At 43.7% G+C, this 13,416-nt stretch overlaps 1 protein-coding gene across 2 annotated transcripts in view; it reads left to right on the top strand.

Annotated features, from left to right (window-relative positions):
- TXNRD1 (thioredoxin reductase 1) overlaps positions 1-12,881 on the top strand; it is a 61,136-nt gene extending 48,255 nt beyond the window's left edge. For both annotated transcript variants that reach the window (XM_007165754.3, XM_007165755.3), the window contains 2 exons: positions 2,700-2,834; positions 12,093-12,881. In XM_007165754.3, the coding sequence (XP_007165816.1) occupies positions 2,700-2,834; positions 12,093-12,155 (198 nt within the window). In that variant the 3' untranslated portion in view covers positions 12,156-12,881. The remainder of the gene's footprint in view (positions 1-2,699; positions 2,835-12,092) is intronic.
- Positions 12,882-13,416: the final 535 nt, after the last annotated feature.

Below are 13,416 nucleotides of genomic sequence, written 5' to 3'. Positions count from 1 at the left end.
TGATATATCCTGTTTAGAAACTGCCACTGTACACAGTAGCACAGTTGCAGATTGCTTTCTGTAGAACCCAAGGTTCTAGGAAAACCTGGATCCTCTACAAAAAAGATCATCATAGATGCATTTAAAAAATGGACATACTAGGATAACCTCTAACAAGCTATACAGAGTTGACATAGAGAACAATTTCATGTAGAGTTTTATCTTTTTAGACATAAGTTTTAAAAAAGTCATTTGTATGAGTATACATTAGATACCATGCTACTGTAGAAGAGAAAGGAGAAAAGGAGAAAATGTCAGACGTTCTCATTGGCAGCCTCATGTCTAGCAAGAGATACTTCATTTGCACAAGGCAATCAATGAAACCTCAAAAGTTTCTTTCACACCAAGCAAGTCTTTAATTTTAACTGTATCCAGTTGTTTTGTCCTTTTTTTTTTTGAACTGCCATGTCATTTTTATATAATGGCATTTTTTTATATAATGTGAAAAATAATGGCATTTTTTATATAATGGCATATTTTTTAATAATGGAATTTTTTATATAATGTGAAAAATAATTTTCATTACCGGTAAACTCACCTTAATTAAAATGACTGAGGCGATAAATAGGATGACATTGTTGTCAGTTATTTGCATTAAAAAAGAGTATTAGAAGAGAGGAATACTTGTCATTGCTCTTTTGTCATGAGCCGTCTCGTACAAAAGCTTGCTTCTGGAACTTGACCATCCTTGGGGCTTGCTTTATTCATTTTGAGTCGGTCACTTCACGCCGTCTAAATGTGCTTGGTTTTAGATAATACTTGCTTACCAGGCTTTTATGCTTTTTGTGTGCTACTCTTTTTTTACACGACATATTTAAAATTTACAGAAAGGGATGGGGAATGTACCTACCATCTAGACTCAAATGAATATTAACATTTTGGTGTATTTGCTTCAGAGCTTTCCTCTTATCAGAGATAAACCATCACAGAGGCAGTTTATAATAGCCTATATGTAATGGAACACTTGAAATGTGCCAGGGACTACTTAATGGTCCACACGTATGAACTTATTTAATCCTTACATAACCCTATGAGGTATGTGCTAGTGTTATCCGCATTCATAGACAAGGAAACTGAAGTGTGGAAATTAAGTAGTTGTGCCAGGGTACTTACTAGTTGATGGCAGAGCTGGAATTCAGTCCCAGGCAACGCAGAATCCATGCTGTTAACCACTAGCTGGTGCCGGTGCTGTCTTTCATATTCTTTCTTGGTCCTCTGCCCCTCGCTCCTTCCCTACTCCAGAGGCAGCGCTGTCCTCAAGTTGGACTCTCTCACCTGTTCATATTTTTATATGTTTGCTGCCTATTACTTACCATAAATGTTATACAATGTGGTTTAAAGAAGAGTGGTATCCTCAGCTAAATAGAAGCCTGCACTTTTTTTTTTTTTTTGAATCTCAGTTTGAGATTTATCCATATTATTACATGTAAATGTAGCATATTTTAAGAGCCTAGTATATTTTGTGCTTTATTTATCCATATACACAACCCCTGACTGTCGGGATGAATAACGTAAGAGTCTAACATGGAACGCATCACATACAGAATGCCCTTCCTGTTTGTTTCCAGGAGCACTGCCCCTTAGATAAGGCTCTGCACCTCACCGCCTGGGCTACCTGGTCTGTTGTGAGGGTGCTGGACTGGATGCAGTAGCCCCGAGCCGGCTCAGAAAGTCTGTGCAGTAGAACGCAGCAGGCTTGCTTCCCTGCTCTTGGCAGAGGTAGCCTGAGTTTGGGATTTAGAATTTATCCAAAATAATTCCCACACAGGTATTTCAGAGTTGCCAAATATTTTTTTTCCTTGCTTTCATTCATAGAGATTGACAAATATCATATGATATTGCTTATATGTGGAAGCTAAAAAAAAAGGGTACAAATGAACTTATTTACAGAACAGAAATAGAGTCACAGATGTAGAAAACAAACTTGTGGTTACCAGGGGGTAAGGGGGGGGGTGATAAACTGGGAGATTGGGATTGACATAATACACGCTACTATATGTAAAATAGATAACTAATAAGGACCTACTGTATAGCACAGGGAACTCTACTCAATACTCTGTAATGGCCTATATGGGAAAAGAATCTAGAAAAGTGCATATATGTATATGCATAACTGATTCACTTTGCTGTCCACTTGAAACTAATATAACGTTGTAAACCACTATACTCCAATAAAAAAATTTTTTAAAAAATGTTTTCACATTGGAAGGATCTTAAGTCTGTGCTATCTACCCCCAAAACTTTAGTGTAAATGATTTTTTAATTTGAATGATTGCTCTTAAATGTTTCAGCTACCACAGGTCGTTTATCTGGAGCTTTGAGACAATCAGATAGAGGAGATGAGGGCACAGTGGAGCAGCCCTTTGAAAACATTTTCCAGAACATATTGGTGCTTATGGGGTTGCACACATTTTTGCTTTTCTTGTTTTTCCTCATCATCATCCATGGCCGATTCCTGTCTTTTCCTTCTTGCTTGATGTCACCACACACTCTGTATTGGCCCATGTTGGAGTATCTTCAGCCTAGACAGCTTTTAGCAGCAAGCATTAGTATAAGCCTTGGCCATTTCTGAATGGGGGTTTTAGATTAGACTGGGGAAATATTCCAGTCTGTTAAGCGGGGGGAAAGCCGCATAATTGTATTACTTTCTTGTACCTTAGGAACGTGTTGTGGGCTTCCACATACTGGGTCCAAATGCTGGAGAAGTTACCCAGGGCTTCGCAGCAGCTCTCAAGTGCGGGCTGACCAAAGACCAGCTGGACGGCACCATCGGAATCCACCCCGTCTGTGCAGAGGTGGGTCGCTACGTTTTAAAGGCTCTGTTTCAAAGTGACCGTCACCTGGCTTACAGGGGGCAGATCTAGGACTTGCAGCTAGTGTTCTTTCTAATGTACTCGAGCTACTTTTACCTCCTTAGAGCTTATTAGTGATGGAGAATATCTCAAAAGGAAGCCTTGTCTCTAGAAATGATTTTTTCTCTTTCACGTGTTTCTCATTCCTGGTAACCGGATAGTACCGTCATGCTAAATGGTAAAAATGGTGAGAGTGCTTTATAGAGATGTGCCTCACATCTTTAATTTATCATGTGTCCTAAATTATTTTCATGGCAGTCAGCTAATAATGCCGTTCGTACCCAGAAAGAGCATCAACCCTAGTTATCCCTGAGCTACCTGGAGGCTAAATGATGTCTACCTTGTGAGCTTTTGACATCAAAGAATGAGAATGAAAGTGAGGCTTGTAAAAGATCAAGCAAATGGCAGTAGAACTGGAAATTGACCAGTGTGGGCCTCTGGGTGTCAGTGTTTCTTCATGCCTGTCAGTGCTCATTCCAACAGTCGAATATTGTGATACCACTAAGTAGGGCCTGGAAACCAAAAAAGTGTCTAGCTGGAGAACTTGGGAGGTGGGGAGAGGTTATCTCATAAAGAGGCTTAGGTATGGAGCTGAGAATTGCAGCCTGGAAAAATGTTCTCATTTCCTTTTTCTTTGCCTTTTCCCTGAGTAGGGATAGTGTCTTCCTCTGTATTAACATGCACCTGTTTAGTGGCATTATTCATAGAAAACTTTGTGTGTATGTGTTGTTTTGTTCTGTGTTTCTGTTCTATGTGTTTTTTTTTCTTTTTTTTGAAAACTGTTGTTCTTGTGAAGTAAAGCTAAATTTCAAAAATTATAAATAAAAATTGAAAAGAGAATAGATTTTAAAAGCGCTTAAAGAACAGGCAGTATGTCTTTTATTCAGTGTAATGACTGAGACTGTCTAGGGAAGGAGCCAATTAACTTAATTTTTTTTTTTTTTTCAAGAAAACTTAGTGTGTTAGTTTCCTGGGGCTGATGTAACAAACCACCACAAACTGGGCATTTGAAGACAACAGAAATCTATTCTCTCAGAGTTTTGGAGGCTAGAGTCTGAAATCAGGGTGTCAGCAGGGCTGTGCTCCCTTCAAAGGCGCTCTAGAGAGGATGACTTCTTTGCTGCTTCAGCTTCTGGGGTTGCCGACAAGTCTTGACATTTCTCGCTTGTAGATGCATCACTCCAGTCTCTGCCTCCGCTTTTCAAGTGATCTTATCTCCTGTGTATCTAGGCCAAATTTCCCTCCTATTGTCAGGATAATTAGTCACTGGATTAGGGCCCACGCTGATCCAGCATGATTTCATTTTAACTTGGTTACATCTGCGAAGACCCTGTTTCCAAATAAGGTCATGTGCACAGTACCAGGGCTTAGGACTTGAACATCTTTCTGGGAGACTTAATTCAACCCACGACAGTGAGTATATTTAAAAGTCTAAGATACTTAAAAATAACAACAGTCATCTCCAACAGCGATAAAGACGTAACTTCCCAACTTGGTTATGCGAGTGTCTAATTTTTTAATCTGAATTCGGTTTTCAGTGGGCTGGTTGAAAAGGCTGACGTGTGCTTGCCTCCTGCTGCCTCACTTGGTTGTGTTGTATCGTGTCGTGTCATGTTGTGTTGTGTTGTGACCCAGCAGCAGTGAGAGCGTGGCAACATCTTGGCAGGATGACTGCCAGCTGGGCAGAGAGGTGCAGTGAAGAGGCAGGTGTCCTCCTAAAGCCCGGGCCCGCAGGGAGATCAGCCAAAGGCCTGCTCCCGCAGTACACCTGGCACCATGGGAACCCTTTTTAAGTCTTGATGTTTGCCACTGTGCCTCTCCACCTGTTTGTTGGTTCTCTTATGACGTTGAAGCTCAGAGGTGAATGTTCTACTCCTCTGATAGGGCTTTTTTCTGTTTTCTTTTTTCCAAGCTGGCGGCTGATTAACGAGATTAAAACCCTGGATGCTATTTTGTCACTCCCTGAGCGCATCTGTTGTGCAGCCATGTGCCTGGCACTGTGCCAGGCCCTGGGGAGCAGCGAGGATTTAGGATGTGAGTCAGAGCAGGGAGGCGGGTGAGGGAAGTGCCAGTGCCAGTCCAGTGTGACGAGTCCTGGGGTCGGGGCACGTGTCAAGTGGGGTTTGGGGCAGGTTGTGGGGTGGTTCTTGCCTAAGAGGAAGAGAATGCATTGGTGTTAGTCAGAGGGAACACCAAATAAGATAACTCTGTGGAATAGATCATGGCTTATTCAGGGACCTGAAAGTCCCTCAGTACTGCTGTAGCTTGAAGAGCTCAGAGAGGGGTAAAAAAAATAATAATAAAATTATTCTGGAGAAGTAGGTAGGAAGGTCATGGCCTCATAAACCAAGGCAGGATATTTTGACTTTATCCGGGGGCCATTGCAGTTCAGCTGAGAGAGGTTTAAAGCTGGGTCGGGGTTGGGGGGTGGGGGGAACGTGATCAGACACCTTACTGAGAGAAATCCCTCCGGCTGCGCTGTGGGGAGAGGTCCCCCGAGGCACGTCTGGAGGCGGGTGGGGGCAGGGCCCTGAACCGGGGTCGTGGCAGTGTGTGTCAGAAGACACAGTCCAGGCGAGAGGGAATAGGAGATGGAGTTGATCGCACTAGCCCACTGTTTGGAAATGGGAAGAACTGAGCGTGGTTCACATTTGCGGCTTGCAGTAGGGAGCGGTCGCGGCTTGCAGTAGGGAGCGGTCGCGGCTTGCAGTAGGGAGCAGCCGTAGAAAGAGCAGCTTCCCGGGGAATCCCACTGCGGAAGCGCCGAGGTTCCTGAGGGCTTACTGACTGTCAGGACCCTGCCCTCCGCGTGCTGACTCACTTATTAGTCCTTACAGGAACCCCACGGGGCGGGTGGCAGGAGTGCCTCCATTTGACACCCAAGGGAAGTGAGGACAGAGCGGTTGAGTGACCTGGCAGCTTGGAAGTGGCAGAACCGAGATCCAAACTCAGGCTGGCTGGCTTCCGAGGCACCACGCGGGGCAGACGATGCTCTGCACGCCTTCCCACAGCATTTGACGTGGAGATGCTGTAACTCACAGGGCCAGTGGGCCGTGCTGTGCGGAAAGTGTCTAGGGGAGTCCCTGGCATTCGGCAGATACTCAGTAACTGCGTGTGTTAGCTGGTTTTCCCCAGGGTATTTCATTACAGAAGATGTGGCTTGACTAAAAAGTCATCATTACAGTATTTTGGGGAGAGGGGAGGTGGAGGAAGGAGGTATATTTCGAGAGAGCTCCTCTGGTGATTTCTTTTACCTCTGGTTTTGAGCAACTTGCTTAGAAACTAGATTTTGAAAAACCAAACACTTGTGACAAAATCCTGACTGTAGAAATCTTTCTTAAAGCTTCTTGATTGAGGGAAAGTAAAATTTGATCAGTAGGGGATTTTTAGGGACAGTCTTGCTAAATGCTGAGTTCTGGCTGGCATAGTATGTAATTGGATTTGCTATTGGACCCACTGGTTGTTTTTTCTGTTTGTTTTTTAGCAAACAGCCATGTGCTGTAGAGGAGTGCCACTCAAAATGCAGTCCACAGAATGTTTGTTACTAGTCCATAATGAGGTCAGGATGGAAATGAAGAAAAAGGTTTAGAAACTTAAAGGGTAATTTGACAGTATCTAATATAATAGAAAATCGGGGTTGTAATTTTACATGCCTTTTAAAAGTTTGTTTCCTAATCATTTTTATCAGACTTCACAAATGTCAGTCCATTGGATGGATTAGAAACAGTAATAATTTGAAAATTGCTCCTGGGCATTGCTTTCAAGTGTTTAGAACTAGCCCTGCTCCCGTGCCAGCTGTGGGTGGTTTGCAGAATGATTCATAGAATGAACTCTTCTGTACCATTTCGATAAAATAACCTGGACAGTTGCACAACTTTTGGCTCTCAGAAGTAATTGCTTACAAAAGTTGATGAATTCCTCAGTGGAGGCTTTGCTTTTTGGAGCAAAATAGTTTCCAAAGGGTTTCCTTCTGGAATTGCTGGAGGAGGAGGAGGCACTACTCTTGTTTTGACTGAAGGCCCCTTGGTGTCAGTACGAGAGGGGGTCTTAAGGCCTGGGGCGTCAGTGATGGCACGAGCGTTATTCAGTGTGAGGACGGTGTGGTGATAGTTTATTCTGGACATCTGAGCAGTAATAGTTGAATAGGAAACTGATTACACATCATTTTGAGTAATAATTTCAACTTAAGTTTATTTGTAGAGAAAAAAAAATGGCTCAAGAAGAAGGAGCATCAGAGAGAAGACCCTGTGAAATGTCTTAAAATGACTTTTAGTGCCAGACATCAGAAGCTTTGTTTTATTAATAGTCAGCATAATCACAGTCTTCAGTGAAGGGGGTCTTGTGAAGCTGGGAGGTGTTGGCCAGATAAGAAATGTGTGAGGTACATGCCTACCGCATTTGCCCTTTTGTGAGTGTTCTTTGTGCTGGGATCGAAAAGCTGCCTCTGCTCATTTTTTTAAAATGCATTTTTATGAAAATTCTAAAGCAACTCTGCACGTATAAACTCTGTGTAAGAATTGACCCCATCAGTTTTTCCGTTTAGACTAACCAACAACAGCAGTTCGGCTTCCCCCATCTCTTTAACATCAGCATGTTTTCCAGTATAAGAAAAAAAGATAAGAGCTCTTTTTTTTTTAAAAATATCTTTATTGGCGCATAATTGCTTTACAGTGTTGTTAGTTTCTGCTGTGCAACAAAATGAATCAGCTATATGCATACATATATCCCAATATCCCCTCCCTCTTGAGCCTCCTTCCCTATCCCACCCCTCTAGGTGGTCACAAAGCACCGAGCTGATCTCCCTGTGCTATGCAGCTGCTTCCCACTAGCTATCCATTTTACATTTGGTAACATATGTATGTCCACGCCACTCTCTCACTTCGTCCCAGCTTCCCCTTCCCCCACCCCGCCCCCGTGTCCTCGTGTCCTCGAGTCCGTTCTCTACATCTGTGTCTATTCCTGCCCTGCCACTAGGTTCATCAGTAACTCGATTCCATATATGTGCGTTAGCATACGGTTATTTGTTTTTCTCTTTCTGACTTACTTCACTCTGTATGACAGACTCTAGGTCCATCCACCTCATTACAAATAACTCAATTTCGTTCCTTTTTATGGCTGAGTAATATTCCATTGTATATATGTGCCACGTCTTTATCCATTCATCTGTCTATGAACATTTAGGTTGCTTCCATGTCCTGGCTATTGGTAAGAGCTCTTTTTTCCCCCCTTAATTTGTTTCCATTTTTGATGGGTTTAGTTTTTTAACCACATGTCCTACAAGTTCTATTTCTAAATGAATTCCTGAGAAATAAAACATAAGCTTGCAAATTCACAAGCCTGGAATTTGCTTTAATGTATTCCCTGCCTCATTATTTTTCTTCCTTTATAAAAATTGGAAAGAGAGCATGTTTGATGGTATTTTAAATTGCCCGTGATACCATCATCCTAACACAGCTATTTTCATTATCGCATATTATCTTTCAGTCCTCATCCACAGTCACACATTTTTTAAACAAAGGAGTTGTATTGCTTTTCAAAAAAGAATTGTACTAGTTTACATTGTCATCAGCGTTGAATTTGAGTGCTAATGAAAAGGTTGCAAAATTCAGTGTAACTTTTTCTTTAGTAAGTATGAAAGATAACTATTTCAAGGATTTTCACATATCTTTATTAATAAGGATGAACCTTTTGTTGTTATAATTACTGTTTTTTTGGATGCGAGTTGTTCACACATTTTTCTTCTGGGTTCATACTTTAAATGTTTTACTAGCCATTATTACTTGGGTCTGACTTTTTTGAGGTGCTGCTGATATATAGGAAGACAAAAGGCTTTATTGCTGCTTTTAAGGCTAAAATAGACCACGGGTTTTTCTCAGTCTTGTTCCTCCTTTACACAAAAGTATTTTCCCCTTTTATTCACAAGTATTTTTGATGCTGATTCCTGTTGCTTTGACCTATATAAGTCAAAGTGGCCTCGATTTCTTGTGCTCTTTCCTCTTTGTATTAAAAGTCAGGAGACCAGTTGTTTCTCAGGAATCAGAGAATGCAGCTGACCAGAAAGCGTGTCCAGGTGTGCTGACAGTGGTACAAGCACTTGATGAGTCTCGCTTCCACTGGGCTCTCTCCCACATCAGCCATGGCCTCCTGTCTCAGTATGACACTTACTCAGTGGTTCTCAAAGGTTGGTCTGGGTTAGAGTAGGACAGATGGACTCTGCAGAATCTTACTAGAGTTACCTTTCAGCTTACTTGGTGTGACCGAAAAGATTTGGATTGAAATCTTAATTGTATTCAGTAGCCAAATAAGTTTCTAAGTTTAATTGATTTTACACCAAGTCCTTTTATGTCTTCATGCCTGGGCAGTAGAGATGATCAGTTTGGGTGGCGATTTTGTCTGGGGATTTTTGGCCTGTAAAAACAGAGGTTTATTCCTTGTGGGGTGCTAAGGTCATCACGGAGCAGCTGCAGCTCAGCTCCAATTCCATCATCACTCCAGGGCCCAGCTGATGGGGCAGCCTCTCCTGGGGGCACAGCTGGCTGAATGGCAGAGGGACAGGAGGCATAGGAAAAGCACCTTGGTGCCCAAGGATTCTGTTCAGGAGTGATGCTTCCCACTTCCACGTGTGTCCTTGGCCAGAGCAAGCCCCGGCCCCCCATGTCCGTGTCCAGTAGGGCGGGAATGTATAATGTGCGGTCCACACAGTGTCATCACAGGGAGGTGAAGGCACCATATGTTTTGGAAACTAACAAAAATCTCACAGTTCAGTCAGGGTTAACATGAAGAGGGATCAGATTTGACAGAAAAGAAGCGAAATATCTAAGACTTATTAATTGATGATACATCAGCAGTAATGGAAATAGAGGAATTAAGGGTCAATTCTAGATGCGTGGCGCGTGGCCTGGTCAATCAAGTAGTGGCGCTGCCATTCACTGGGAGCCATCTGCCAAAAAGGGAGTAGTTGCCTGAATGAGACCATGACGAAAGCATCTAAAGGGGAGAGAGCTGAGGAAGGACCCCTAGGGCCATGCTGCCTGGCCTTGTTCATGCACGTGCACGTGTGGACGGTGGCATTGTTTGGGCAGCACACTGGAATAAGCAGATCAGGCACCTGGTTCTGCAGCCCACCCGCCCTGGGGCTCTGACCACCCTAAGGGCTGGGGGAAATCAGTGTTTTAGGGACATCCCTGGTGGCACGGTGGTTAAGAATCCGCCTGCAGGGGACATGGGTTCAAGCCCTGGTCCGGGGGGAAGATCCCACATGCGGCAGAGCAACTAAGCCCGTGCGCCGAAACTACTGAGCCTGTGCTCTAGAGCCCACGAGCCACAACTACTGAGCCCGCGTGCCTGGAGCCCGTGCTGCGCAACAAGAGAAGCCACCGCAATGAGAAGCCTGTGCAACGAAGAGTAGCTCCCACTCGCCACAACTAGAGAAAGCTCGCGTGCAGCAACCAAGACCCAATGCAGCCAAAAATAAATAAATAAGTAAATTTATTAAAAAAAAAAAATCAGTGTTTCAGCAGCACACCTCTAAGCCATGGCTGAGGAATAGCCACAAAAGAAGGAAACAGGAAAAAGTGCTTTCACGGAAACAAAAAGAAGAAAGAATTGTTAGAAGGTCAGTGAGATCGACAACAAGAAATGCTCCAGAGAGGCTGAGAAATGAAAGCGGCAAGGTGTCCTCTGGATTTGGCAATTTAGAGAGTTACTGTTACAGATAAACTGTAGGAGAGCTGCAGGTTTCCTGTTTGGGGAAACTACAAAGTTAAGCAACCAATGGTTAGTTTACCATGCAATGGGCTTCTAGGCTTTGGACTTTGCGTTAAATTCTCAGTGCGTTGCCTACACTGGTGTTCCTCAAGAAGTTCTAATCTGTGGTCTTTAGGCAACCTGCATTAGAATCACTTGGGACTCTTGCTAAAAATGAGATTCCTGGGCCCCACCCTAGACCTGCCAAATTAGAATCTGTAATTTCCGTGTATTTTAATCAGCGTGAACAGGCTTTAAGGTTTGAGAGGCCTTGTTTTTTTTGTATGATCAATCCTGAGTAGTAGCAAATCAAAGCCACCTAAAGATCTTAGGCTCTAAGTCCACAAGGACCAATGTTTCAACGATGTGAAACCAGGAGAACTTGTCAGTCACTGCAAATGAGAGCATCAGTTGGTCAGGCACTTTGGAAGTCTAGCCAAGTCAGAGTTGCACCTGCCCTCCCACCCAGCAATTGTACCTGTAGCTCCAGGTGCAGGGAGATGTACCAGAATGTCACAGCACATTGCAGATAGCATATTGGTTATAGCTTGAGTGGCCAGCAAAAGGAGCCTGGGTATGTAATTTGTAATATACTCACTATTTGAGTAATTGAATATTATAGTACAGGGGTCCCCAACCCCTGGGCATGGCCTGTTAGGAACCGGGCCACACAGCAGGAGGTGAGCGGCAGATGAGCGAGGGACGCTTCATCTCCCACTCCCCATCGCTTGCATTACTCCCTGAACCATCACCCCCTTCCTGCCCGCCCCCCTCCATCCATGGAAAAATTGTCTTCCATGAAACCGGTCCCTGGTGCCGAAAAGGTTGGGGACCACTACTATAGTATATATACTATACTCTAATATGGTATCGTATACTATAGTAATTGAATACTCTTCAGTGAGAAATGGAAGAATTAGAGCTATCTGTGTCCATATGCATGAATAATAGAAATAAAGTATTGAGCCAAGAAAGCAGGTAGCAGAAGAGGATGTATATACCATCTTGCCATTTGCATATTAAGTTTTTAAAAACCTACAAAAGAAAAGCACCAGTCAAGGGGCGGGGAGGGAGAAAGTTATCAGGAAGGGGATACACATGGGGCTCGAACCGTGTGTTATGAAGCTCCCTGAGTTGGGTGGGCACAACGGTGTTTGTGATAGTACATTTCACTTCTTTCTGTGTGTCCAGAATATTTCATGGTACATTTCTTTTAGAGAACTGATAAACAACCAGGGTATTATTTTAATCACCCTCGTGCAAATAAGTGCTTTGTTAGATATAAGCTACATGTTTTTCTCTTTCACCTTGGTTTTGAAATGCTTACCTTGGTCATATTACATCTCTGTTGTAAGTAGTCATCCAAGTCATTCTTAGTCCCGTGGTGTTATCTGAGCTGCGCCCAGTTAACTTCTGCGCCGGTGTCCGAGTCTCATGCTGTCTCCTCCCCTGCAGGTATTCACGACACTGTCGGTGACCAAGCGCTCGGGGGGAAACATCCTCCAGACCGGTTGCTGAGGTTAAGCCCCAGTGTGGGTGCTGCTGCCAGGACTCCAAACCACTGACGTATTTCTTGCCCAAGTCCAAGGCGAAGTTTGTGGAAGGCTCTCGGGCTTCAGCAGCCACGTGTCCTGTGCTTATAGCCCCGAGGCCCCCTTGGATCTCATGGGCCGGAGGTGACGCGTGGGTGGCAGGCAGCATCGCACTGGGGTCAGCATGACGCACTCGAAACTGACTTTCGGCAGAGCTTCGCAGAGGGGCGTCCATGAAGTCACCAGCCTCAAGCCCGCGCGGTGGGTGGTGATGGAACCGTCGAAGCAGTTTTTGCATGGCCTTTCCTTTGTAGGTTTTCTTATTCTCACTGTCAACCTTTCTCATGTTGGTTATTTTTTTATTTTTTTCTCCGCCGTGTTAGTGAAAGTAGAGATGATAGCAGACAATTTTTATCCAAAAGCAAGTCATGGCCACTGTGTGCAAATAAGGCGGCTCGTTGCTGGGACGGCGCACTGTGGCTCCTAGGCTTGTCCCGGGGAGAGAGCGTCTCCCCAAAGCAAGTGGTCACCACTGGCCAGGCGTGCTCCCAGGCACTATACCACCGATGATGAAATGGCTACCTGGCCAGCCTGTTGGAGGAATATTCCACTGCAGGGAACTTGGTCGTACAGCGTGATCTCCACTGTTCTTCATCATGGAGGCAGATGCACAGCTGAAATGGGGAAAAACAATAAATGTCTTTATTTAGTCCGTTGTGTGCTGGTCTGAGTGAGCTGAGATCTTTTGCAATGGGAAACATTTAGCGCTTGTTTAAGACTTTTTGGGGGGTAGCTTTTGTTTTAAGCTAAAATCACAAAATACTACAGCTTTATTTTTCATGTGTGTTATGCATCTATCCCTTCCTAAGAACTATATTCATGGGAAAAATAAGTCTTTCCACACTTAACAATTTAACTCTTGTGGTAATTACTTTTTTAAAGAAAGCTGTTAATATCATAATTTATTATGTTTGAACACAGGTGGATGTGAAGGATTTTCATGTAAAAACCACATGGTTTTGGCTTTTCCTGTTGACTGTACTTGGTGGAATTTGGGCAGAAGTGTTTCTGCTCCATATCCCAAAGAGGTATTAACCCTACAGTTACAGATTTCTGGCTAAATGTACTGATGACGGATCTTATTTAGGCCATTTTCCCATTACAGAAGTTGGATTTTAAACATGTTGTGGACGTCAGACCTCCCACTAGCAGTTCTTATAGCTCCTTTTTCGTTTCCTCCCCTCTGT

This window comes from Balaenoptera acutorostrata, chromosome 11 (genome assembly GCF_949987535.1).
Source record: "Balaenoptera acutorostrata chromosome 11, mBalAcu1.1, whole genome shotgun sequence".
NCBI classification, from domain to species: domain Eukaryota; kingdom Metazoa; phylum Chordata; class Mammalia; order Artiodactyla; family Balaenopteridae; genus Balaenoptera; species Balaenoptera acutorostrata.
This window is presented reverse-complemented; position numbering and strand designations above follow the sequence as displayed.